We start from the raw sequence: 27,744 nt of genomic DNA, 5'->3' as shown, positions 1-27,744 counted from the left end.
AACGCACAGGCCTTTTTGGGTTGGAGTGTTTTTATTTTGTCCTGTAGTTCATTCAAGGTAATTGGAGAATCCAGTGGGTTCTGGTAGCCTTTAAAGATTTGCATTTGATAATCTATATGTTTTTGCTGTTTGTTCTTTGTTATAGAGCCAAAAAGATTGGAGAAGTGGTTTATCCATACATCTCCATTTTGGATAGATAATTCTTTGTGTTGTTATTTGTTTAGTGTTTTTCCCAGAAGTGGTTAGATTCTACGGATTCTTCAATTACATTGAGCTGATTTCTGATGTGCTGTTCCTTCTTTTTCCATAGTGTATTTCTGTATTGTTTTAGTGATTCACCATACTGATGACTCAGGTTTTCCAGGTCTCTATGTTTTTGGTTGAACAGGTTTTCTCAATTTCTTTCTTAGGATATTTGCATTCTTCATCAAACCATTTGTCATTGTTGTTCATTTTCTTCGGTTTTCTGTTTGAAATTTTTAGATTAGATAGGGAAGCTGAGCGGTCAAATATACTGTTGACATTTTCTACCTCCGAATTGACAGCTTCACTATTACAGTGGAGACAGTGGGGAGTTTTGTCCGGGATATTGTCTAGAAGGGATTGAATTTGTTGTTGCCTAATTGTTTTTGGTAGGTTTTCACACTACATTCCTTCCATCTATAGCATTTTTTTAAATGACTTAGTTCCTTTGGCTTTGATGCCTCGTGATTGAGTATTGCTCTGTTCAAGTAGACTGTGATTTTGCTGTGGTCTGATAGGGGTGTCAGTGGGCTGACTGTGAACGCTCTGAGAGACTCTGGGTTAAGGTCAAGTTCTTGTCCGGTTCTGGCATTTCGGTCGCCACAGACTAGTACATGTCCCTGGGCCTAAAAAAGATGGATTTCCCTCTCCAGGATGGAGAACCTGTCTTCATTAAAGGTGATTCTAGTGGGGGGATATAAACTCAGAAAAAAAAAACTTCCTCTCACTGTCAACTATGTTCATTTTCAACAAACTTAACATGTGTAAATATTTGTATGAACATAACAAGATTCAACAACTAAGACATAAACTGAACAAGTTCCACAGACATGTGACTAACAGAAATTGAATAATGTGTCCCTGAACAAAGGGAGGTCAAAATCAAGAGTAACAGTCAGTATATGTTGTACTGCAGTGCATCTTCTCTTCATGGACTGCACCAGATTTGCCAGTTCTTGTGAGATGTTACCCCACACTTCCACCAAGGCACCTGCAAGTTCCCGGACATTTCTGGGGGGGAATGGCCCTAGCCCTCACCCTCCGATCCAACAGGTCCCAGATGTGCTCAATGGATTGAGATCCGGGATCTTTGCTGGCCATGGCAGTATGGCTGGTGGCATTGTCATGTTGGAGGGTCATGTCAGGATGAGCCTGCAGGAAGGGTACCACGAGGGAGGAGGATGTCTGCCCTGTAACGCACAGCATTGAGATTGCCTGCAATGACAACGAGCTCAGTTTGATGACGCTGTGACACACCGACCCAGACCATGACGGACCCTCCACCTCCAAATCGATCCCGCTCCAGAGTACAGGCCTCGGAGTAACGCTCATTCCTTCGACGATAAACGCGAATCCGAACATCACCCCTGGTAAACAAAACCGCGACTCGTCAGTGAAGAGCACTTTTTGCCAGTCCTGTCTGGTCCAGCGACGGTGGGTTTGCGGCCATAGGCAGCGTTGTTGCCGGTGATGTCTGGTGAGGACCTGCCTTACAATAGGCCTACAAGCCCTCATTCCAGCCTCTCTCAGCCTATTGCAGACAGTCTGAGCACTGATGGAGGGATTTTGCGTTCCTGGTGTAATTTGGGCAGTTGTTGTTGCCATTCTGTACTTGTCCCGCAGGTGTGATGTTCGGATGTACCGATCCTGTGCAGGTGTTGTTACACGTGGTCTGCCACTGCGAGGACGATCAGCTGTCCGTCCTGTCTCCCACTAGCGCTGTCTTAGGCGTCTCACAGTACGGACATTTATTGCCCTGGCCACATCTGCAGTCCTCATGCCTCCTTGCAGCATGCCTAAGGCACATTCACGCAGATGAGCAGGGACTCTGGGCATCTTTCTTTTGGTGTTTTTCAGAGTCAAGTAGAAAGGCCTCTTTAGTGTCCTAAGTTATCATAACTGTCACCATTGCCTACCGTCTGTAAGCTGTTAGTGTCTTAACGACCATTCCATAGGTGTATGTTCATTAATTGTTTATGGTTCATTGAACAAGCATGGGAAACAATGTTTAAACCCTTTACAATGAAGATCTGTGAAGTTATTTCAATTTTTACAAATGATCTTTGAAAGACAGGGTCTTGAAAAAGGGACAGTTTAGGTAGCACACAGGAGGAAATTTATCTCTCTCTCTCTCTCTACCTCTCTCTCTCCCTCTCTCTCTCGCTCTACCACTCTCAATCTCTTTCTCCCTCACTCCCTCTCTCTAGCTCTCTCTCTCTCTCTCTCTCCCTCCCGTACTCCCTATCTCTATACCTCTCTATTTCTCCCTCCCTGCGTCTGGTACAATCTTGTGACAGGTTTCTGACCTGCATGTGAACGGCAGTCGAGTGTACCCGAAAAATCAAGGACAGGACTTGAAAATGCCTTTTTCTCTCCACTTCTCTCAACCTGTCTGATGAAAGAGGTTAAACTAGGACAGAGAGGGTCATGTGTCCTGTATGCCTCTCAGAAATCTCTGACACCATCTGGAGAACAGTGAACTCCATGGGAGATCGTTTTAAAAGCTCACCTGGGCTGGCTACTCACATTGGAACTGCAAGTTTAAAATAAAGACATAAACAGCTAGTGCCTTAGTAATGTACCATATACGTTTAAAATAAAGACATAAACAGCTAGTGCCTTAGTAATGTACCATATACGTTTAAAATAAAGACATAAACAGCTAGTGCCTTAGTAATGTACCATATACGTTTATAATAAAGACATAAACAGCTAGTGCCTTAGTAATGTACCATATAAGTTTATAATAAAGACATAAACAGCCTTAGTAATGTACCATATACGTTTATAATAAAGACATAAACAGCTAGTGCCTTAGTAATGTACCATATAAGGGAATGGGGTGTCATTGGAGACACATAATGAACACAGCACCAGAGGATGTAAAAAAACAACACGTTTTATACTTTTTCGTTATACCATTAAACTCACACAATCGCAGTGATGACTTCATGAAGGAGCGCCCTGGGTTTAAATAGGTCTCTGTTAAAGTCCAGGAATTAATGAAATGAGCTACCATTATAGAGGAAGTCTTTCACACAGTAACCCTCATCAGGGTCTGTATGAACTCATAAAGCAAAGTCAACCTGTCTGTCTGTCTGTCTGTCTGTCTGTCTGTCTGTCTGTCTAGCCATCTAGCAGGGAATCGAAGGGATATTTGCCACTATGGATCGATGCCTCTGCCCCTCATTAAACCTCTCCTCAGTTCAGTTATTCAGAGAGAGAAATATACGTAAGGCTATATGCAATTAATCATTTGAAAAATACCAATGCACACACACACACACACACACACACACACACACACACACACACACACACACACACACACACACACACACACACACACACACACACACACACACACACACACACACACACACACACACACACACACACCCTCTGTAGCCCAAATGCTGATGTTGCATGTTCAGCCTCCTCCACATGACCTTAGCCCATACCTGCCTGGCCTGGACATTACAGTGCACCAGCCAGCGGTGGAATAACTAAGGAAGGTCATGTGTTGTATGTATCAACACTCGATGATGCCCTGGTCACTGCGAGAGTCATAACAGACTTCTATACTGAAACATGACCCACATTTTCTATTCAGACAATAGAGAAACTTTGATCTTAGGACAGGTTATTGTACGGTTCTCCACTTTCCGAGGCCTCTCTCTCTCTTTCACTCTGCCTGTCTCTCTCTGTCTGAAACCTTCTCCCACCCTCCCTATCTCTCTCTCTCTCTCTCTTTCACTCTGCCTGTCTCTCTCTGTCTGAAGCCTTCTCCCTCCCTCCCTATCTCTGTCTCTCTCTCTCTTTCACAATGCCTGTCTCTCTCTGTCTGAAACCTTCTCCCTCCCTCCCTATCTCTCTCTCTCTCTCTTTCACTCTGCCTGTCTCTCTGTCTCTCTCTCTCGTTCACTCTGCCTGTCTCTCTCTGTCTGAAACCTTCTCCCTCCCTATCTCTCTCTCTCTCTCACGCTGCCTGTCTCTCTGTCTCTCTCTCTCTCTTGCACTCTGCCTGTCTCTCTCTGTCTCTATCTCTCTCTTTCACTCTGCCTGTCTCTCTGTCTCTCTCTCTCTCTCTCTTTCACTCTGCCTGTCTCTCTCTCTCTCTCTCTCTCTCTCTTTCACTCTGCCTGTCTCTCTGTCTCTCTCTCTCTCTTTCACTCTGCCTGTCTCTCTGTCTCTCTTTCTCTCTTTCACTCTGCCTGTCTCTCTCTGTCTGAAGCCTTCTCCCTCCCTCCCTATCTCTGTCGCTCTCTCTCTTTCACTCTGCCTGTCTCTCTGTCTCTCTTTCACTCTGCCTGTCTCTCTCTGTCTGAAGCCTTCTCCCTCCCTCCCTCCCTCCCATCTCTCTCTCTCTCTCCTTTTCACTCTGCCTGTCTCTCTCTGTCTGAAGCCTTCTCCCTCCCTCCCTATCTCTGTCTCTCTCTCTCTTTCACTCTGCCTGTCTCTCTCTCTCTTTCACTCTGCCTGTCTCTCTCTGTCTGAAGCATTCTCTCTCTCTCTCTCTCTCTCTCTCTCTCTCTCTCTCTCTCTCTCTCTCTCTCTCCTTCTCCATATTCTGGGTCAAGACACAGACAGACCGGGTCTTTCTTCACAGAGGGTGGTGAGGTTTCTCTGCCTATAATAGGCAGGTGCACTACTCTGAATAATACAAGTTTGTAGGCACAAGTTTTAGCAGCTATTCTCAAAACAGCTCCAATGGTGCTTGACGATTCTGAACAAAAATAAACCTATATCATGTTTTGTGTGCAGTGATGGAAAGTTTATGCCAGTGTTGAGTGGTTTCATCATACCACTCATAACCTTCTCTATGTTGGCATAGTTTGGCTCATATACAGTGCCTTGCGAAAGTATTCGGCCCCCTTGAACTTTGCGACCTTTTGCCACATTTCAGGCTTCAAACATAAAGATATAAAACTGTATTTTTTTGTGAAGAATCAACAACATGTGGGACACAATCATGAAGTGGAACAACATTTATTGGATATTTCAAACTTTTTTAACAAATTTAAAAACTGAAAAATTGCAAAATTGCAAAATTGCAAAATTATTCAGCCCCCTTAAGTTAATACTTTTTAGCGCCACCTTTTGCTGCGATTACAGCTGTAGGTTGCTTGGGGTATGTCTCTATCAGTTTTGCACATCGAGAGACTGACATTTTTTCCAATTCCTCCTTGCAAAACAGCTCGAGCTCAGTGAGGTTGGATGGAGAGCATTTGTGAACAGCAGTTTTCAGTTCTTTCCACAGATTCTCGATTGGATTCAGGTCTGGACTTTGACTTGGTCATTCTAACACCTGGATATGTTTATTTTTGAACCATTCCATTGTAGATTTTGCTTTATGTTTTGGATCATTGTCTTGTTGGAAGACAAATCTCTGTCCCAGTCTCAGGTCTTTTGCAGACTCCATCAGGTTTTCTTCCAGAATGGTCCTGTATTTGGCTCCATCCATCTTCCCATCAATTTTAACCATCTTCCCTGTCCCTGCTGAAGAAAAGCAGGCCCAAACCATGATGCTGCCACCACCATGTTTGACAGTGGGGATGGTGTGTTCAGCTGTGTTGCTTTTACGCCAAACATAACGTTTTGCATTGTTGCCAAAAAGTTCAATTTTGGTTTCATCTGACCAGAGCACCTTCTTCCACATGTTTGGTGTGTCACTTTAACACTTTTTATGGATATCTTTAAGAAATGGCTTTCTTCTTGCCACTCTTCCATAAAGGCCAGATTTGTGCAATATACGACTGATTGTTGTCCTATGGACAGAGTCTCCCACCTCAGCTGTAGATCTCTGCAGTTCATCCAGAGTGATCATGGGCCTCTTGGCTGCATCTCTGATCAGTCTTCTCCTTGTATGAGCTGAAAGTTTAGAGGGACGGCCAGGTCTTGGTAGATTTGCAGTGGTCTGATACTCCTTCCATTTCAATATTATCGCTTGCACAGTGCTCCTTGGGATGTTTAAAGCTTGGGGAATCTTTTTGTATCCAAATCCGGCTTTTAAACTTCTTCACAACAGTATCTCGGACCTGCCTGGTGTGTTCCTTGTACTTCATGATGCTCTCTGCGCTTTTAACGGACCTCTGAGACTATCACAGTGCAGGTGCATTTATACGGAGACTTGATTACACACAGGTGGATTGTATTTATCATCATTAGTCATTTAGGTCAACATTGGATCATTCAGAGATCCTCACTGAACTTCTGGATAGAGTTTGCTGCACTGAAAGTAAAGGGGCTGAATAATTTTGCACGCCCAATTTTTCAGTTTTTGATTTGTTAAAAAAGTTTGAAATATCCAATAAACGTTGTTCCACTTCATGATTGTGTCCCACTTGTTGTTGATTCTTCACAAAAAAATACAGTTTTATATCTTTATGTTTGAAGCCTGAAATGTGGCAAAAGGTCGCAAAGTTCAAGGGGGCCGAATACTTTCGCAAGACACTGTATATTAAGTAGCTATTATGTATTTTCAATGTAATCATACATGCACTTTTCTCCATACATCATTTTCTTTGAATTATTGTCTAGAAATGCTGAACTAGCCCTGAACTCCCGCTCCAATCACAACTGCTGCTTATTGTTGCTTGGCAACGATCATACAACCATTGTATTGGGAGCCTAATGCCACGCTTCTTCCTCAGAATGAATCATAGTGTACCTCTTGAGGATACATGTTCATAAAGAGATTGAAGCTTCACAATATAGCTGTGATAATTTAAGGGTTTGTAGATACCAACATATCTCTGGTGGGTGTATGACTCTGTTCCACTATAAAGGTCCTAGTGTTAGAAAAGCATTTCAAAGTTCATAACTTCATTCACAACTGACACATATATTACTGATTACTGTACAATTACTAAGAAAGTAACAGGAGTGGGCCTCCCGGGTGGCGCAGTGGTTAAGGGCGCTGTACTGCAGCGCCAGCTGTGCCATCAGAGTCCCTGGGTTCGCGCCCAGGCTCTGTCGTAACCGGCCGCGACCGGGAGGTCCGTGGGGCGACGCACAATTGGCCTAGCGTCGCCCGGGTTAGGGAGGGCTTGGTCGGTAGGGGTGTCCTTGTCTCATCGTGCACCAGCGACTCCTGTGGCGGGCTGGGCGCAGTGTACCACGAAATTGGGGAGAAAAAGGGGTAAAATTCAAAAAATTTGCCAAACTGCTTCTTAACACAGCGTGCATCCAACCCAGAAGCCAGCCGCACCAATGTGTCGGAGGAAACACCGTGCACCTGGCAACCTTGGTTAGCGCGCACTGCGCCTGGCCCGCCACAGGGGTCGCTGGTGCGCGATGAGACATCCCTACCAGCCAAGCCCTCCCTAACCCGGATGACGCTAGGCCAATTGTGCATCGCCCCACGAACCTCCCGGTTGCGGCCGGTTACGACAGAGCCTGGGCGCGAACCCAGAGTCTCTGATGGCACAGCTGGCGCTGCGCCACCCGGGGGGCCCCATACACTCACTCTTTCTAGAGCAGAATCATGACTAAAGCAAATTATTTAATCAACATATTTGCTTAAGTTTAACAAAGTTTGCATCATCAACCTACTATAGCACAAAATGCTGTATATCCATGCATTAGATTAAAAAAGTTAACAAACATGTTGAAGTAGTACAATTTAAACTGTCCCTTTCCATTTCAATGAGCTATGCAATACACCAAGCATATCCCAAATCGAACCCTATTCCCTAAATAGAGCCCTATGGACCCTAGTAATAAGTAGTGCACTATATAGGGAATAGGGTGCCATTTAAGATGCAAACACAGTCACCCCTTCAGCACAATCATACGTCACAAAATCAACATAGCAAACATATGATAAACTATTTCCTCATTACGAAACATGAGGAAGTTAATTGAAAATGTTTCCAAGTGGAGGTTGAATATTAAAGGGATATTTCTGTGTGTATTCTACTACTGGGACTAATTCAGAAACGCCTGTTGGGGCTCCGTCTGTCTCAAACTAAATTGGTTTACTAAAGTGAGCGGGAGTGTGTGTGTGTGTGTGTGTGTGTGTGTGTGTGTGTCTGTCTGCAAAATCACTAGGTGAGGCTAATGGCTGTGCTTCCTGCCTCTCAAATGTAACGTTTCCGAGATTTCCGACTGCTTAAAACTAACAGAACGTTAGATTTAATATCAGCTTTAATATTAAGGCTTCTGATAGTTACAATGTTTGGAGGTGAATTAACCGGCTTTTGGCAAATTTCTCTGTGATTACAAGTATAAACTTTAACCGTTGCTCTTGGAAATGACAGAATTTACAGAAAACCAAAGCAAAGAATAGCTATGTTGACCACGATTTGCATCCATTTTCTGTAATGAAAGTAACATCACCACTTTGTAATACAACGTTTGTATGAATCCCAAGAGGTGTAATGACTCTAATCCAATGTATCTCAATGATGCATCTTTCTCTCTACAGGAGAATGTTTGCTTGTTGTGAGTTATGACTTGCAGACAGAACTTGTCCTCGTCCCAAATGGCACCCTATGGGCCCTGGTTGAACGTAGTGCACTACCCTATAGGTCCTGGTTAAATGTAGTGCACTACCCTATGAGCCCTGGTCAACAGTAGTGCACTACAAAAGGAACAGGGTGCCATTTGGAACGGATGCCTCGACTGTTATGTGAAAATGTAATCAACAGCCTGGGTCTCAAATGCTTTCTCTTATTGTCTCCTTTGACAAATTATTTCAATTAGAAAAAAGTCTTTCAACTCCTGAAGTTCCTCTCATTCCAACCCTGATTTAGTTTTACATAACTTTAAAAGGGGCAATCCGGAATATGAAAAACAACAATATATTTGTTTTAGGTTGGGGGAAAAAGGGATGCACCAATCACAGATTGCCCCTTTAACTCTGATTTGTGTTACATGACTTTAAAATGGCCATTCTGATTCGGATTGAATCAGCCTTGTTATTTCCATTCCAAAGAATTGATCTGTTTGTCGTGATTTAGCCTGGAAGGCTGCAATTACTAATGGACTGCGCAATGTTATCCACATTGTCATGTTTGAATTGGTTTTGATGATCAATTATGTTGTTAAGCTGTGTGTCAAATAAAATACAGTGCTTTCATATAAAAAGCAACATTACTGATGAAAAAATAAGTACAAAAGCATTCAATCTTCATGGACTTCATTTTACTCTCCATTTATCTCTTTATCACACACACACACACGCACGCACGCACGCACACGCACGCACGCACGCGCGCACGCACGCACGCACACACACACACACACACATACACACACACACACACACACACACACACGCACACACGCACACACACGTTCAGGTTAATAAGAACTGTAGGTCCCCTGCTCCTCCCAGTCAACAGTTTGATTTGAGGGTTGATAGGTGCTGATATCTCGCTGGCTTTAGAGACGAGGCATTTTCTCTCCTCTCTCGTTCTCTTTCACTCCCACCATGTTGTCTGTCTTACATACCTCCTTTTCTACACATTTTCTTGTTGGGTTTCCTGGCACATTCCTTGGATATTCTTTTGACTGTAAAATAAATAAAAAAAACTACAAAATAACAGAAAGCTCTGGAAAAGACCTGGAAGGTGACATGCAACAACTTCAGATTTAAACCCTCCCCATCTCCCCATCCCTCCCTCATCAACAACAACGAAAGAGGGACTGTCCAGAGAGTAACTGGGGGTGTTTCTGCAGAAATATTCCAAAATTGTGGAATGAATTTGCTGCACGTTGGAACACAAGAAGCCCATATTCACATGCACTTCTATATAAGACCCCTTACCACCACACAGGTGCTTCAGAGTTAGACGGGACTTTCCGTTCCAGCACATTGCCAACAGTATTTGCCGTTCGTATTAAGATTAAATTGTATGCAATATTTTGTATCATTATGACACTGGGACCATTTACAATTTCAAGCTTTGCTGTGTGGATCTTAATGGATTGAAATGTAGGTCTTCAGTTAAAATATTGTATTATTTTGTTTGTTGCACCTATAACTTGTAGTTTGCAAAGACTGCAAAGACAAATGCTAGATAAGAATAGGAAAGTAAGGGGTCTTACATGGTCTAGTCTGATGCCACAGGCCTTGAGTGTACCAGAATATTTCACCAACCAACCATACAGAAGATCATTGTCTAATAGCTCATAGCTAATCATATTATCCCCAGAACACTCACGACAGTAAGGGAAGGGAGTGCACCAAGGTACAGTACTAGGCCCAATCTGTTTCAACATCTGATTGTTTTTTCAGGCATTTTATGTAATATTTTGTCTTTTTGGGGTGTTATTTTTTTATCAACACAAAGAGGAACCTCAAACAGTGGCATGGAAAGGGAGAGTTGATGAAAATAGATGTCTGCCATGGAAGATCAAGTCAGAATGAGGATGCTGGAGATGGTGGTGGTGGAGGACACAGACACAGCATGCACAGGGAGGACAACACGGCATGCTCCACACACACTACAGTAGCGACACACAGTCTCAGAGAGAGATAGAATAAGAGCTAGAAAATACATAAAAATAGTTTGGTTTTGTTCTCGTATACCCGACCCACTCACCATCCTCCGTAGGAACGTAGATGTTTAGATACAAACAGTCCTCGTTTTGATCCTGTATGTAAGAGGCCACTATATCCAGGCTGAAGGAGAACCATATGGGCATCATAATCTCTGGCACGGCATTGTGAATATTCTGGGGGCAAACGGGGGCAAAGTGGGTGGCGTTCTTTATCCCTGACCAGGAGGAGGGCGGCTCGGGGGGCAGGAAGCGTTTCTCTCCCACTGGGGAGGCTGCATACGGGACCCCCAAATACTGGTCCACTGGTCCCAGTATCTCACTGGGTAGGGGCACTCTCACCCCCCGGAGTTTCCCATACTGCGTGTTCACAGTGGGGTGGTAGGCCTGGCCTCGGACAGCCACCAAGCACCAGGAAAAAGTTAAGATCCAGAAGGACGCGGTGATGCTGAGGCTGGAGATGGAGCTGGGTATGTGGGCACCATGCCAGTCTCCATGGTCCTGATGCTGAGAGGAGAGGAGACGGTTTCTCCTTGGCAAAAACCACATGGTCCGTCTGAGTCTCAGCAACGACTGCAGGTCACCAACATAAACGTCGGGTCTCCTACCCGGCTCACACAGCCTTTCTTTTCCTCTCCCTGTCTTCCCCTGTTTTCCCCTGTCTCCCCTGTCTTCCCCAGTCTTCCCGTCTTCCCCTGTCTTCCCGTCTTCCCCTGTCTTCCCTTCGCCCAGTAATCCCGTCTCTCAGCCCAACAGTCCAGCACCCATAGATCTACTTATCAGTCTGGATAAAGGAGCTGAGCAGATAAAACAGAACAGTACAAAAATAAAAAGTTGTGCTATTTCCTTTCTTTACAGTCTTCATTCACTGTCCTCTCCTCCTCTCGTCAGATCTTCCATCCTATACCTGCTGAAGAGAGGGAAGAAAAAAGAGGATAGGAACATTTATGACAATCTCCAGAGATACAGACAAACAGTTTACATTCATTTATTGTATTCACTCATGTTCTATTGACTGGTAGAGAGGGTCTTTTCTGTCCTGATATAAACCAGAACACATAAACATGACAGTGCACTTACCCATGCTATCAATCTACACAATCAAGGGCTCTCCGATTCGCTGGGGTAAAGTGTTGCACTACTTAGTCACAGACCATTTACTGATATAAAGCCTAGCTATTGAAAGATTAACATGGCAATGAGCACACTACAAAAAAAGGCATATGTCCCTAACATGTCCCCAACTCACATAACACATAAAATACATACCAAAGGAACATTATATAAATGTTTAGAAAAATATAAATCACTACAAACCTACACTATCAACAGTTTTTAATGACTTCCAATAACATTAAAAACATAAAAATGTCATGTTCACCATTAGGTGGAGTTTACCTCCCCCTTCTCTATAGATAAATACCTGATAAAATGCTTTCTCAGTTACACCTCCCCTGTCTTAGTCGAAGATAAGAGAGAAAGAGAGAGGGAGAGAGAGAGAGGGAGGGAGGGAGAGAGAGAGAGAGAGAGAGAGAGAGAGAGGGAGGGAGGGAGGAAAAGAGAGAGAGAGAGAGGGAGAGGGAGGGAGAGAGTTTGAGAGAGGGAAGGGGGAGTGAGAGAGAGACAATGAGAGAGAGAGAGAGAGAGAGAGAGAGAGAGAGAGAGAGAGAGAGAAAGGGAGCAAAACCCCCTTCAACCCCCGCTCCTCGACCCCCTCTACCTCCTCAACCTCCCATCCTCAACTACCCCTGCTCCTAGACTCCCCTTCTCAACCCATCCTCAAACCCACTCCTCAACCTCCCTACTCCTCAAACCCCCCCCTTCAACTCCACCCTCCTCATACTCCCCCCTCTTCAAACCCCTCCTCAACCCCCACCTCTACCCCATACCACCTCAACCCCCTCCTCCTAGCCCCTCCTGGCCCAGCTCAGCCTCAGTGGCTAGCAGCTGGCTAAATAGGACAGGCAGGAGCACTGTCCAATAACAGTAGAGAGAAGTAAAGCCAGGAGTTTATAGGATATTGCATTCCAAAATGACTGTAAATGATTTATAATGTACCAGCAGGCGTCAGGCCCACTAACCACTCAGGGAAAAGTAATCAGGACATTCCTTAAGGTGCCGTTATCACTCTGAAGACCCATACACACAGGCATGATTCACACGCGTGCGTGTACTCTCTCTCTCTCTCTCTCTCTCTCACACACACACACACACACACACACACACACACACACACACACACACACACACACACACACACACACACACACACACACACACACACACACACACACACACACACACACACATGACACAGGATCAGTGAAAAGCCAATTGGAACAGTATATTTCTCCCCTCCTCACTCTGTTGAACACCCTGCCTCTCTCCTCCCCCCTCCTTTCCCTGTTGAACACCCTGCCTCTCTCCTCCCCCCTCCTCACCCTGTTGAACACCCTACCTCTCTCCTCCCCCCTCCTCACCCTGTTGAACACCCTGCCTCTCTCCTCCCCCCTCCTCACCCTGTTGAACACCCTACCTCTCTCCTCTCCCTCCTCACCCTGTTGAACACCCTGCCTCTCTCCTCCCCCCTCCTCACCCTGTTGAACACCCTACCTCTCTCCTCTCCCTCCTCACCCTGTTGAACACCCTACCTCTCTCCTCTCCCTCCTCACCCTGTTGAACACCCTACCTCTCTCCTCCCCCCTCCTCACCCTGTTGAACACCCTGCCTCTCTCCTCCCCTGCTCACTTTGTTGAACACCCTACCTCTCTCCTCCCCCCTCATCACCCTGTTGAACACCCTGCCTCTCTCCTCCCCTGCTCACTCTGTTGAACACCCTACCTCTCTCCTCCCCCCTCCTCACCCTGTTGAACACCCTGCCTCTCTCCTCCCCTCCTCACTCTGTTGAACACCCTACATCTCTCCTCCCCTGCTCACTCTGTTGAACACCCTACCTCTCTCCACACCCCTCATGTATCATCCATCCCCATGTATCATCCATCCTCATGTATCATCCATCCCCATGTATCATCCATCCCCATGTATCATCCATCCCCATGTACCATCCATCCCTGTGTACCATCCATCCCCGTGTACCATCCATCCCCATGTATCATCCATCCCCATGTACCATCCATCCCCATGTACCATCCATCCCCATGTACCATCCATCCCCATGTATCATCCATCCCCATGTACCATCCATCCCCATGTATCATCCATCCCCATGTATCATCCATCCCCATGTACCATCCATCCCCATGTATCATCCATCCCCATGTATCATCCATCCCCATGTATCATCCATCCCCATGTACCATCCATCCCCATGTACCATCCATCCTCATGTATCATCCATCCCCATGTACCCATTCTATCCATTCCGAAACAGATCCATACAATTCTATACATTCTGTAACCGATACATACCATTCTATCCATTCTGAAACAGATCCATACCATTTTATCCATTCTGAAACAGATCCATACCCATTCTATCGATTCTGAAACAGATCCACACCCATTCTATCCATTCTGAAACAGATCCACAGCCATTCTATAATTTCTGAAAAGGATCCATACAATTCTATCCATTCTGAAAAGGATCCATACAATTCTATCCATTCTGTAACAGATACATACCATTCTATCCATTCTGTAACAGATCCATACCATTCTATCCATTCTGTAACAGATACATACCATTATATCCATTCAGTAACAGATACATGCCCATTCTCATTCTACTTAGTGAGAAACAGGTGGGCCAATAACCTAGAGAATATACCTAGGATTCCATATGTTTATTTCAAACACCTGAACTTGGTCTGAATCCCCAATGGTTCCCTATTCCCTACATAGTGTATTACTTATGAACCACTATGTAGGGAACATAGTGCCATTTGGAAAGCAGCCATGGAGTTTCTAAGCCGCAGCAGCAGAATCAATAATGCATGTGCACAATACTCTGCTCTCTCCGCTCGGCTCTCAGCTCTACCCAGGCAACGCACACATCCCTCTCTCTCTTTGTATAAGCCGCCGAGTCTGACCAACAACAGAGAGCTGCACCGTATTTAATCAAGGAGATTGGCATGTTTCAGAAACCACATTCACAAAATGTCAACCAGAAAATCCACCTCTCCTTATAAAGCCGCTCTCCTGCTGCCTGCCTGCCAAGCTGCCTGCATAGCTGCCTGCAATGCTGCCTACCTGCCTGCCTAGCTGTGTGTGTGTTTCTGTGTTTCTGTGTGTTTTTGAATGTGTGTGTGTGTGTGTGTGTGTGTGTGTGTGTGTGTGTGTGTGTGTGTGTGTGTGTGTGTGTGTGTGTGTGTGTGTGTGTGTGTGTGTGTGTGTGTGTGTGTGTGTGTGTGTGTGTGTGTGTGTGTATTTGTGTCTGACAGCCAGGGCCTGCTAGCTCCACTGTTTCTGTGAAGGAGGCTGAAGGGGGCCAGACTTCCTACCTTCAGACTCAGACAAGCTGGGGAAATGAAAAGAACTATGTTACTGTCATTACACAGACAGAGAGAAGAGAACGTCAGTATAGAGACAAAGTGGAGTCGAAATTCAACGGCTCAAACATGAGATGTTTGTGGCAGGGTCTACAGACAAGCACGGATTCCAAAGGGAAAACCAGCCACATCGCGGGCAGCGATGTCTTGCTCCAGGACACGCCCGCTTTGAGGATAACACAGTGCCACTGACGCGGCCCGCTACCAAGGACTGTGGGCTCTCCTTCTCCGTGGCCGACGTGAGTAAGACGTGTAAGCGTGTTAACCCTCACAAGGCTGCCAGCCCAGACGGCATCCCTAGCCATATCCTCAGAGCATGCGTAGACCAGCTGGCTGGAGTGTTTACGGACATATTCAATCTCTCCCTATCCCAGTCTGTTGTCTCCACATGCCTCAAGATGTCCACCATTTTTTCTGTACCCAAGAAATCAAAGGTAACGGAACTAAATGACTACCGCCCCGTTGCACTCACTTCTGTCATCATGAAGTGCTTTGAGAGGCTAGTTAAGGATAATTTAACCTCTACCTTACCTGACACCCTAGACCCACTTCAATTTGCTTAGCGCCCCAATAGATCCACAGATGATGCAATCGCCATCGCACTGCACACTGCCCTATCCCATCTGGACAAGAGGAATACCTATGTAAGAATGCTGTTCATTGACTATAGCTCAGCATTCAACCCCATAGTACCCTCCAAGCTCATCACTAAGCTCGAGGCCATGGGTCTGAAACCAGCCCTGTGCAACTGGGTCGTAGACTTCCTGACAGGCCACGCACGCCTCCAACTCAATCATCAAGTTTGCAGACGACACAACAGTTGTAGGCCTGATTACCAACAATGACGAGACAGCCTACAGGGAGGAGGTGAGGGCCCTGGGAGTATGGTGCCAGGAAAATAACCTATCACTCAACGTCAACAAAACAAAGGAGCTGATTGTGGACTTCAGGAAACAGCAGAGGGAGCATCCCCTATACACATCGACGGGACCGCAGTGGAGAAGGTGGAAATCTTCAAGTTCCTCTGCGTACACATCACTGACAAACTGAACTGGTCCACCCACACAGGCAGTGTAGTGAAGAAGGCACAACAGCATCTCTTCAACCTCAGGAGGCTGAAGAAATTTGACTTGGCACCTAAAACCCTCACAAACTTTTACAGACACTGTCACGCCCTGACCATAGAGAGCCATTGTTTCTCTATGGTGTAGAAGGTCAGGGAATGACTAGGGGGTGATCTAGTATATATATGTCTATGTTGTGTTCTAGTTTCTTTTTCTCTGTTGGTGTTTTGTATGATTCCCAATTAGAGGCAGCTGGTAATCGTTGTCTCTAATTGGTGATCATTTTTAAGTAGTTATTTTCCCACCTGTGTTTGTGGGATCTTGTTTATGTGTAGTTGCCTATGAGCATTCCAGTTTCTTCACGTTTAGTTCATTCTTCATTGTTTTTGTGCGTTTCAGTTAATAAACATGTGGAAACCATATCACGCTGCACCTTGGTCCGATAATTCTTACGACGAACGTGACAGAGCATCCTGTCGGGCTGTATCACCGTCTGATACGGCAACTGCACAGCCCGCAACCACAGGGCACTCCAGAGTGTGATGCGGTTTGCCCAACTTATCACCGGGGGCAAACTACCTGCCCTCCAGGATACCCACAGTTACAGGAAGGCTAAAACGATCATCAAGAACAAAAATCACCCGAGTACTGCCTGTTCACCCCGCTCCCTTAGTGAAGGTGAGGGGTCATTTCTATGCAGTCATTACTACACAGACATACTGGGGAAGGAGAAGGGTCATTTCTATGCAGTCATTACTACACAGACAGACTGGGGGAAGGAGAAGGGTCTTTGCTGTGCAGTCATTACTACACAGACAGACTGGGGGAAGGAGAATGGTCTTTGCTGTGCAGTCATTACTACACAGACAGACTGGGGGAAGGAGAAGGGTAATTTCTATGCAGTCATTACTACACAGACAGACTGGGGGAAGGAGAATGGTCTTTGCTGTGCAGTCATTACTACACAGACAGACTGGGGGAAGGAGAAGGGTCATTTATATGCAGTCATTACTACACAGACAGACTGGGGGAAGGAGAAGGGTCTTTGCTGTGCAGTCATTACTACACAGACAGACTGGGGGAAGGAGAAGGGTCTTTGCTGTGCAGTCATTACTACACAGACATACTGGGGGAAGGAGAAGGGTCTTTGCTATGCAGTCATTACTACACAGACAGACTGGGGGAAGGAGAAGGGTCTTTGCTGTGCAGTCATTACTACACAAACAGACTGGGGGAAGGAGAAGGGTCTTTACTGTGCAGTCATTACTACACAGACAGACTGGGGGAAGGAGAAGGGTCTTTGCTGTGCAGTCATTACTACACAGACAGACTGGGGGAAGGAGAAGGGTCTTTGCTGTGCAGTCATATATACACAGACAGACTCGGGGAAGGAGAAGGGTCTTTGCTGTGCAGTCATTACTACACAGACAGACTGGGGGAAGGAGAAGGGTCTTTGCTGTGCAGTCATTACTACACAGACAGACTGGGGGAAGGAGAAGGGTCTTTGCTGTGCAGTCATTACTACACAGACAGACTGGGGGAAGGAGAAAGGTCTTTGCTGTGCAGTCATTACTACACAGACAGACTGGGGGAAGGAGAAGGGTCTTTGCTGTGCAGCTGTGCAGTCATTACTACACAGACAGACTGGGGGAAGGAGAAGGGTCTTTGCTGTGCAGTCATTACTACACAGACAGACTGGGGGAAGGAGAAGGGTCTTTGCTGTGCAGCTGTGCAGTCATTACTACACAGACAGACTGGGGGAAGGAGAAGGGTCTTTGCTGTGCAGTCATTACTACACAGACAGACTGGGGAAGGAGAAGGGTCTTTGCTGTGCAGCTGTGCAGTCATTACTACACTGCCATTATAAAGAGATCCATACGACATACATTTTATAATCAAAGTCAACCGTCTTCATCTCATCTGAGAAAATAAAAGGATTGAAGGAGGCTTAAGAACTACAAAATAGACATTTACCCAGTAGCTTATCATCCTAAATAGCAAATATTGATCCAGCAAGGAGTGTTTTCCCACTAGACGCTCCTTTACTGAGGAATATTCAAAGCAGCTAACCGCTAACAACTCATAGGCCCTTTTGGTGTCCCGCAGGGGCAAGTGTTGGTGCCGTCTCTAATCCAGCTTTTATGTACACACATTAAAGCGTTGCACATGGCTCATTAAGTCTAGGCAGACAGGTGAGCTCTTCTAGTCCTAACGAATCCTTTAAGTTCAACGTTGATCAAAGTGCCTTGTCATGCTAGAAAACATGCAGAGAAAATAGAAAGTGTAGTTCCCTACTGTACTTTCTTAGATGCAGGTTCTAAAGCAAAATGTCTGCAGAAGATACAGTGGGGGAATTCAACTGTATGAGAAGTGAGGTATGGGGGACTTTATGTGTAAAGGACAACCAATAACAAGTGAAGTGAGATGCTATCAGTTTAAGGTGATTTGAACGGCTGTGTAACTTTCACCCTGAAATGTTCCCCTCTACCTGGAGTTAATTTCCAATGACGCAGCTTAGCTTCAACTAATAGCTGGATATTAACCTCCCACACAGCCTAGCTAGAGCTGACTGTGGTGCCAGTCAAACTGGAGGGCATATGGGACGTGCTAGCTGTTCTCCCCGGCCAAAATAAATATGCGGTCTATATTCCAGGATATGCAGCATTTTCAGATGAAGGTAGCTACTATAAGCAGCTAGCTGCAGCAGCCATCATCCATGTTGTGTCATATTTACTGGGCCTCCCTCACTAGTGATTCATGATCTCACATAGCTGCGTGTGTGTGTGTGTGCGTGCGTGCGTGCGTGCGTGCGTGCGTGCGTGTGTGTGTGTGTGTGTGTGCTTGGGTGCGTCTCTTACATCCTGGAGTTCTCCGAGCACTTCACACATTCCCCAATTAGGCCATACTACATCCGCCTGAGTCTCAACAAGGACTAACATTCTGAACACCAAGTCCAACATTATTATCTACATAGATATATAGAATAATAGGCTGCTGGTATATAAATAGATTGTAGTAGCAGATTATTATAATGTAGGGACCTAATTATCAGTTCAACAACAACAATAACAACAGCAACAACAACACCAATAACGAGAACAACAACAATAACAAGAGTCACCCGCTGAACAACAACAACACATCCGCTGAACAACAACAACCACCAAATCAAAGGAATAAGAGAGATCAACATGTTGTAGTAAACAAGGTGTAACGTTTCTGGAGGAAATCCATTCTAGTCGTCTGGCTTTGTGTTGTGTCTGTTTGATGGAACATACGATTCGGAACAAAGACAGTTCTGGTGGAAGGGACCAGGCCAAGCAGACTCAAACCCTTTGAACAGCTGATCGCTCTGACACTGAGTTAACAGCTGTTTCCAAGTGCATTGGTTTTATTCTGAACTGACTGTGTGTAAAGTCACAGCTTTCATCCATATCGTTTTGAATCATGTGTTTTGTACCAGACAGAGATGAGAAGGACACAATCTGCCGCCAAACAACAGCACATTTCCATTATATATATATATTTTATAATAAAATGGAAGGAAAAACATTTAGGACAGGTAGAGTTGATACATTTCAATACTTTTCTGGTTGGAAGACTCCTGGAATTACGAGGGAAAAAGCAGGAAATCCTTGAATCATTCAACCAGGATTTCTAGAAAACCAGGGGATTTTGTGAAAGTTAACAGAATTTTGCAACCCTAAAGACAAAATGCATTAGTCTAGCATTAGGTTATACAGTATCTAAGAACGGGGCATTTCTCTCTCAGTAATTCTCCAATCAGCTTAAATGACAGCTTAAATGACAGGTAGCTAAGCGAGCTACTAACTGCCCTCATTCAAATGATGTGCAAATGACCTTCTCTCTTATCGTTGAGTAGGAAAACAAGGGCTGCTGAAAGACATTGGAAACGTACATATTTAAAAACCCTGACCCAGATGTTACTGTAAAGTAAGAGCGTTATTAATAGTAAGAACCAAGGTTGTATCCAAACTGCTATCCTATTCCCTATTTAGTGCACTGGGACGCACACCAAGTGTCTTGGCATTTGCAGGTGGCCCAGCCTAGCTGCATTAATATGCTGACAAAAGATATCCCGTTGGATCTTGAGCATAGCTGTTCTTATCTGTTTTGTTAATTCCATCTATCCTCAGTTTAATGTTATGATGTCATCTGAGAACAACATTACTTCACATTTTAAAGCTATATCCTTCATCTTGACGATACCAGCATAGCATATTTATCAAATATTGTCACCTTACTTAGTCCTCTGGGCATGAAGTTGTAATGGAGGTGGAGGTGGATTGGTATTATTATTATGTGAAGCCAAACCACATTCAAACCATGTTGATCACATACAGGGCATTAAGAAAGTATTCAGACCCATTGACTTTTTTCCACATTTTGTTACTTTACAGCCTTATTCTAAAAATGATTACATTGTTGTTTTTCCTCACCAATCTACGCAAAATACCACATAATGACAAAGCAAAAAACTATTTTTAGAACATTTTGCAGATCTATGAAATAAAAAAAATGAAATAACACATTTACATAATTATTCAGACCCTTTACTCAGTACTTTGTGGAAGTACCTTTGGCAGCGATTACAGCCTTGAGTCTTGGGTCTGATGCTACAAGCTTGGCACACCTGTATTTGGGGAGTGTCTCCCATTCTTCTCTGGAGATCCTCTTAAGTTCTGTCAAGTTAGATGGGGAGTCTACGGACAGTTCCTTCGACCTCATGGCTTGGTTTTTGTTCTGACATGCACTGTCAACTGTACCACAGGTGGACTCTAATCCAGTTGTAGAAACATCTCAAGGATATTCAATGGAAAGGATGACCCTGAGCTCATAGCAAAGGGTCTGAATACTTATGTAAATTAGGTATATCTGTTTATTTTTTTTTATATACATTTGCAAAAACCTCTAAGAAACTGTTTTCGCTTTGTCATTATGGGGTATTGTGATGTCATTATGGGTTATTGAGATGTCATAACTGGGTATTGTGATGTCATTATTCGGTATTGAGATGTCATTATGGGGTATTGTGATGTCATTATTCGGTATTGTGATGTCATTATGGGGTATTGTGATGTCATTATGGGGTATTGTGTGTAGATTGATGAGAAACATTTTTTATTTAATCCATTTTAGAATAAGGCTGTAACGTAACACAATGTGGAAAAAGTCAAGGGGTCTGAATATTTTCTGAATGCAGGGTAACTGTACTCATAACCACAAATTCAGCAGATGAAACAATAAACATATAATATTCATGTATTTCCTGACTATGAACGCCCCAAGAAAACCTGAATGCAATTTATGTTTCTATTAACTTGAAGTGAGAAAATAAAATGTATTATTCAAGTTTACCCCCATTAAATGGAGGTTTCCCTCTCAAAGAGTGTGACTTATTGTCACACAGCTAGAGAAGCATTCACAAGCGCCAAGTGCCAGCTCAGCTCAGCAGCAGTCATGCTATTTACATGTAAATGCTTTGTAGAGCTGCCGAGGGAGCAGCAAGTGTCGAATAACAAAATGTAAGGAGCCAAAGAGCATTGTTGTGTGACAAGCGGGGAATCCTGAACACAAAAATATGCTGAAAGCTGAGATATAAACGAGTGCACTTCTTGACAGGAAATAAAACCTACGGCATCTATTTTTCATACAAAAAAACATAATATTTGATTGATTAACATTATGGACCTGACAACCTTGGATGGTGCACGTTGTTCAGTGGTCTGGTTGATGTCAAATGTAATGTCTGGAAATACATCATGTTTTTCATGAGAATATACAGTACCAGTCAAAAGTTTGGACACACCTACTCATTCAAGGGGTTTTCTTTATTTTTTAAACTATTTTACTAGTGAAGACATCAGAACTATGAAATAACACATATGGAATCATTTAGTAACCAAAAACGTGTTTTATATTTGAGATTCTCAGAAGTAGCCACCCTCGGCCTTGACGTCAGCTATGCACAGTCTTGGCATTCTCTCAACCAGCTTCATGAAGTAGTCACAGCACAGCACACCAACATCAAAACCTCATCCCAAATGTAAAGTTTGGTGGAGGGAGCATCATGGTTTGGAGCTGATTTGCTGCCTCAGGGAATGGACAGCTTGCTATCATCTACGGAAAAATGAATTCCCAAGTTTATCAAATCAAATCAAAGTGTATTTGTCACGTGCTCTGTATACAACAGGTGTAGACCTTACAGTGAAATGCTTACTTACAGGCTCTAACTAATAGTGCAAAAAAGGTTTTAGGTGAACAATAGGTAAGTAAAGAAATAAAACAACAGTAAAAAGACAGACTATAAACAGTAGCGAGACTATAAAAGTAGCGAGGCTACATACAGACACCGGTTAGAAAGGCTGATTGAGGTAGTATGTACATGTAGATATTGTTAAAGTGAATATGCATATTTGATAAACAGAGAGTAGCAGCAGCATAAAAAGAGGGGTTGGGGGGGTTTAGGGGGGGGGGGGGCTGTCGTGTCTTTGGCTATGCCGGATTAAATTATATGACATGCTATTCTATAAAATCATTTCTCCATAATTAATATTACCTGATTGAGCTAATCGTGTAAATGTAATTAACTAGAGATTCGGGGCACCACAAAATAATATTAATGGAGCTGTTATCTTCTGAATAAACTCTTAAAGACCTAGTAATATTTTACATCAATAGCAGTCAATATTAATCATCACCTTAATTCAGTCTCATCTGAAAGTTGTAAATTCTTGGTTATCTTCACGAACCCTGGCTAACAAGTTGAATCAGCAATACAAAATTGGGTTTAATTATTTATTTACAAAAAACCTAACTAATCACACAGAATGACATATACACAGAATGAACCATACCTTGATTACAAATTACGTCATAAAGGAAAACATCCCTAGTGGGCGGAACAGATATGACAGCTGGTTACACAAAGAAAAGGGGGATTGGTTTGAGTGAAAGAGCGGGAAGACTGAGGAACAAAGGGAGAACCTATGTCTCTATCGGGCCCTAGGCAACTACTCTATCGTAAATAGAGTACCTTATGCATTCTAAATTACCGCCCATTTAGAAAAGGAAAATGCAATAAATATTTACTCTGAGCTGCGCTTCGGTAAGTTGGTGGTAGATGGAAGGCCGTGTTGCCCAACCGAGTCCTTTGTCCTTTGAAGAATGTATCTGGTGGTAAATTGGATACTTTGTAGTATCGTCATTGTCTGGTAGACGGAATACTCTGTCTGTTCTTTCCTAGCCTACGTTTGCAGCTGCTGTTGCTAACTCAATGGCTAGGAGGTATCACTTCTGTAGTGAATAAGAGATCAAAGTTCATACCATTCGCAACCAAAGCTCACGCTGAGGTTGGTTTACTTCTGTAGTTGACATGTTAGTCCTTTTAACGCAGAGGCTGCAGACCTCACGTACTTGGAACAGGTTACATTTTCATCAAGGCTTTATATAGTGGAGTGAGAAGGGTGTGTCTGAAAAGTTCTATAACCCATGTCTCTTCACAGGGGCGGGCCACTGATTGAGCAGAACCCTAACCTTATGAGAACCCAAAGCTCTCATTTAGAAGCTAAAATTAAATTTAATCTCTTCACCAATAATTTTATTTTATATTGAAACATTTAAATGTAACAACAATTCCATGTGACTACGATAACTACAATGTGCAGACTTTCCACTGTAGAGTTTATGTCATCCTATCATTGATGAGAATGTCTCAGATGACAACCGAACTGACATCATATTCATTAAAGTACCACCGCATATGTTCAATTGGTCGGATTACCAGACTATAGTTAATTTCCCCCCACCTACTGATGTTCCCAGAATCTTTATGTTAACCAAGGGATTTTCAAATGTCACATCAGTAGGGTAGAGAGAGGAAAAAGGGGGGGAGAGGTATTTATGACTGTCATAAACCTACCCCCAGGCCAACGTCATGACGGTGCAGACAATGCAAATAGCCATTTGATTAGCTGTTCAGGAGTCTTATGGCTTTGGGGTAAAACCTGTTGAGAAGCTTTTTTGTCCCAGACTTGCCACTCCGGTACTGCTTGCCATGCGGTAGTAGAGAAAACAGTCTATGACTGGGGTGGCTGGGGTCTTTGACAATTCTTAGGGCTTTCCTCAGACACCGCCTGGTGTAGAGGTCCTGGACGGCAGGCAGCTCAGTCACAGTGATGTACTGGGCCGTACGCACTACCCTCTGTAGTGCCTTGCGGTCAGAGTCCGAGCAATTGCCGTACCAGGCAGTGATGCAACCAGTCAGGATGCTCTAGATGTTGCAGCTGTAGAACCTTTTGAGGATCTCAGGACCCATGCCAAATGGTTGGGGTATGTACGTACAGTCACTGTGGGGACGACGTCCTCGATGCACTTATTGAAAAAGCCAGTGACTGATGTGGTGTACTCCTCAATGCCATCGGAAGAATCCCGGAACATGTTCCAGTCTGTGATAGCAAAACAGTCCTGTAGTTTAGCATCTACTTCATCTTCTTTAATAGACCGAGTCACTGGTGATTCCTGCTTTAATTTTTGCTTGTAAGCAGGAATCAGGAGGATAGAGTTATGCTTGGATATACCAAAGGGAGGGCGAGGGAGAGATTTGTACGCATCTCTGTGTGTGGATCTAGAATTTTTTTCCCTCTGGTTGCACTTTAACATTTTGATAGAAATTTGGTAGAACTGATTTAAGTTTCCCTGCATTAAAGTCTCTGGCCGCTAGGAGAGATCAAGACATTTTGCAGGAGAATGCTCGGCTATCTGTCTGCCAATTGAAGCTCAACAGAAGTTGGGTGATGCAACAGGACAACGACCCAAAACACAGAAGTAAATCAACAACAGAACGGCTTCAACAGAAGAAAATATGCCTTCTGTAGTGGCCCAGTCAGAGTCCTGACCTCAACCCAATTGAGATGCTGTGTCATGACCTCAAGAGAGCAGTTCACACCAGACATCCCAAGAATATTGCTGAACTGAAACAGTTTTGTAAAAAGGAATGGTCCAAAATTCCTCCTGACCGTTGTGCAGGTCTGATCCGCAACGACAGAAAACATTTGGTTGAGGTTATTACTGCCAAACCAGTTATTAAATTGAAGGGTTCACATACTTTTCCCACCCTGCACTGTGAATGTTTACACAGTGTGTTCAATAAAGACATGAAAACATATAATTGTTTGTGTGTTATTAGTTGAAGCAGACTGTGTTTGTCTACTGTTGTGACTTAGATAAAGATCAGATCTAATTTTATGACCAATTCATGCAGAAGTCCAGGTATTTCCAAAGGGTTCACCTACCTTTTCTTGCCACTGTAGATAGACTAGTCACTTTGCATTTGGAACTATGACCATTTCTATCCTCACCAAAACTCTCCTCTCTCCTCTCCAGTCAACACCATTATTCAAAGTCAAACTGAAACACTGTGGTAATACTTTTCTGAAAGCCAACAGTTATAATGCATTGTAAGACGTTTAAATACACATATGTGTGCCATATAGCAGACGTTTTTACGACTTACAGTTACGTATGGTTGGTCCCGGGAAACAAACCCACTATCCTCTACCAACAGAGCTACAGAAGAGCACAAGTCACAGAATAACTTTTCCCATCTTTAAGACATCTCATTACTGGTCTGAACCAGGGCCCCATCTTTAATATATCTCATTACTGGTCTGAACCAGGGCCCCATCTTTAATATATCTCATTACTGGTCTGAACCAGGGTCCCATCTTTAAGACATCTCATTACTGGTCTGAACCAGGGTCCCATCTTTAAGACAACTCATTACTGGTCTGAACCAGGGCCCCATCTTTAATATATCTCATTACTGGTCTGAACCAGGGTCCCATCTTTAAGACAACTCATTACTGGTCTGAACCAGGGTCCCATCTTTAAGACAACTCATTACTGGTCTGAACCAGGGTCCCATCTTTAATATATCTCATTACTGGTCTGAACCAGGGTCCCATCTTTAAGACATCTCATTACTGGTCTGAACCAGGGTCCCATCTTTAAGACAACTCATTACTGGTCTGAACCAGGGCCCCATCTTTAATATATCTCATTACTGGTCTGAACCAGGGTCCCATCTTTAAGACAACTCATTACTGGTCTGAACCAGGGTCCCATCTTTAAGACAACTCATTACTGGTCTGAACCAGGGTCCCATCTTTAATATATCTCATTACTGGTCTGAACCAGGGTCCCATCTTTAAGACATCTCATTACTGGTCTGAACCAGGGTCCCATCTTTAAGACAACTCATTACTGGTCTGAACCAGGGTCCCATCTTTAAGACAACTCATTACTGGTCTGAACCAGGGTCCCATCTTTAAGACAACTCATTACTGGTCTGAACCAGGGTCCCATCTTTAAGACAACTCATTACTGGTCTGAACCAGGGTCCCATCTTTAAGACAACTCATTACTGGTCTGAACCAGGGTCCCATCTTTGAACCAGGGTCCCATATATCTCATTACTGGTCTGAACCAGGGTCCCATCTTTAATATATCTCATTACTGGTCTGAACCAGGGTCCCATCTTTAATATATCTCATTACTGGTCTGAACCAGGGTCCCATCTTTAATATATCTCATTACTGGTCTGAACCAGGGCCCCATCTTTAAGACAACTCATTACTGGTCTGAACCAGGGTCCCATCTTTAATATATCTCATTACTGGTCTGAACCAGGGTCCCATCTTTAATATATCTCATTACTGGTCTGAACCAGGGCCCCATCTTTAATATATCTCATTACTGGTCTGAACCAGGGCCCCATCTTTAAGACAACTAATTACTGGTCTGAACCAGGGCCCCATCTTTAAGACAACTCATTACTGGTGTGTACCAGGGTCCCATCTTTAAGACAACTCATTACTGGTCTGAACCAGGGTCCCATCTTTAATATATCTCATTACTGGTCTGAACCAGGGCCCCATCTTTAAGACAACTCATTACTGGTCTGAACCAGGGCTGTAGCCAGGTGGATTTAGAGGAGATATGGGGGGGATGAGTGACACTGATATCAATCATCACCAATTGAACCTACACACACCTTATCCCTTATCCAGTATCCCCATGTCTCACACACACACACACACACACACACACACACACACACACACACACACACACACACACACACACACACACACACACACACACACACACACACACACACACACACACACACACACACACACACACACACACACACCACCTTAAACCATGGCCTGAACCAAACCTTATCTAGCAGCTCCATCTCAACCCCTGGCTGCTCCCACCATTGATCCCAGGATGCAGGACCTGTTCTGGCTCTGGGCTGGGCTTGTACTTTAGGGGACCTTAAAGCTCTGTAAAATGGCTAATCTGAAATAAATACATCCGATGGAAAGCTGCTATTC

The 27,744-nt window shown here is 44.1% G+C and overlaps 1 protein-coding gene across 1 annotated transcript in view; it reads right to left on the bottom strand.

The window, feature by feature from the left end:
- LOC139391019 (neuroligin-3-like) overlaps nt 1–11,341 on the bottom strand; it is a 254,404-nt gene extending 243,063 nt beyond the window's left edge. Inside the window, exon 1 of the mRNA XM_071138484.1 lies at nt 10,794–11,341. Within this exon, the coding sequence (XP_070994585.1) occupies nt 10,794–11,298 (505 nt within the window). The 5' untranslated portion in view covers nt 11,299–11,341. The remainder of the gene's footprint in view (nt 1–10,793) is intronic.
- Between the last annotated feature and the right edge of the window lie 16,403 nt (nt 11,342–27,744).

The sequence above is a fragment of the Oncorhynchus clarkii genome, chromosome 31 (genome assembly GCF_045791955.1).
Source record: "Oncorhynchus clarkii lewisi isolate Uvic-CL-2024 chromosome 31, UVic_Ocla_1.0, whole genome shotgun sequence".
Classification (NCBI taxonomy): domain Eukaryota; kingdom Metazoa; phylum Chordata; class Actinopteri; order Salmoniformes; family Salmonidae; genus Oncorhynchus; species Oncorhynchus clarkii.
Note: the sequence above shows the minus strand (reverse complement) of the source record. Positions and strands in the feature narration are given on the sequence as shown.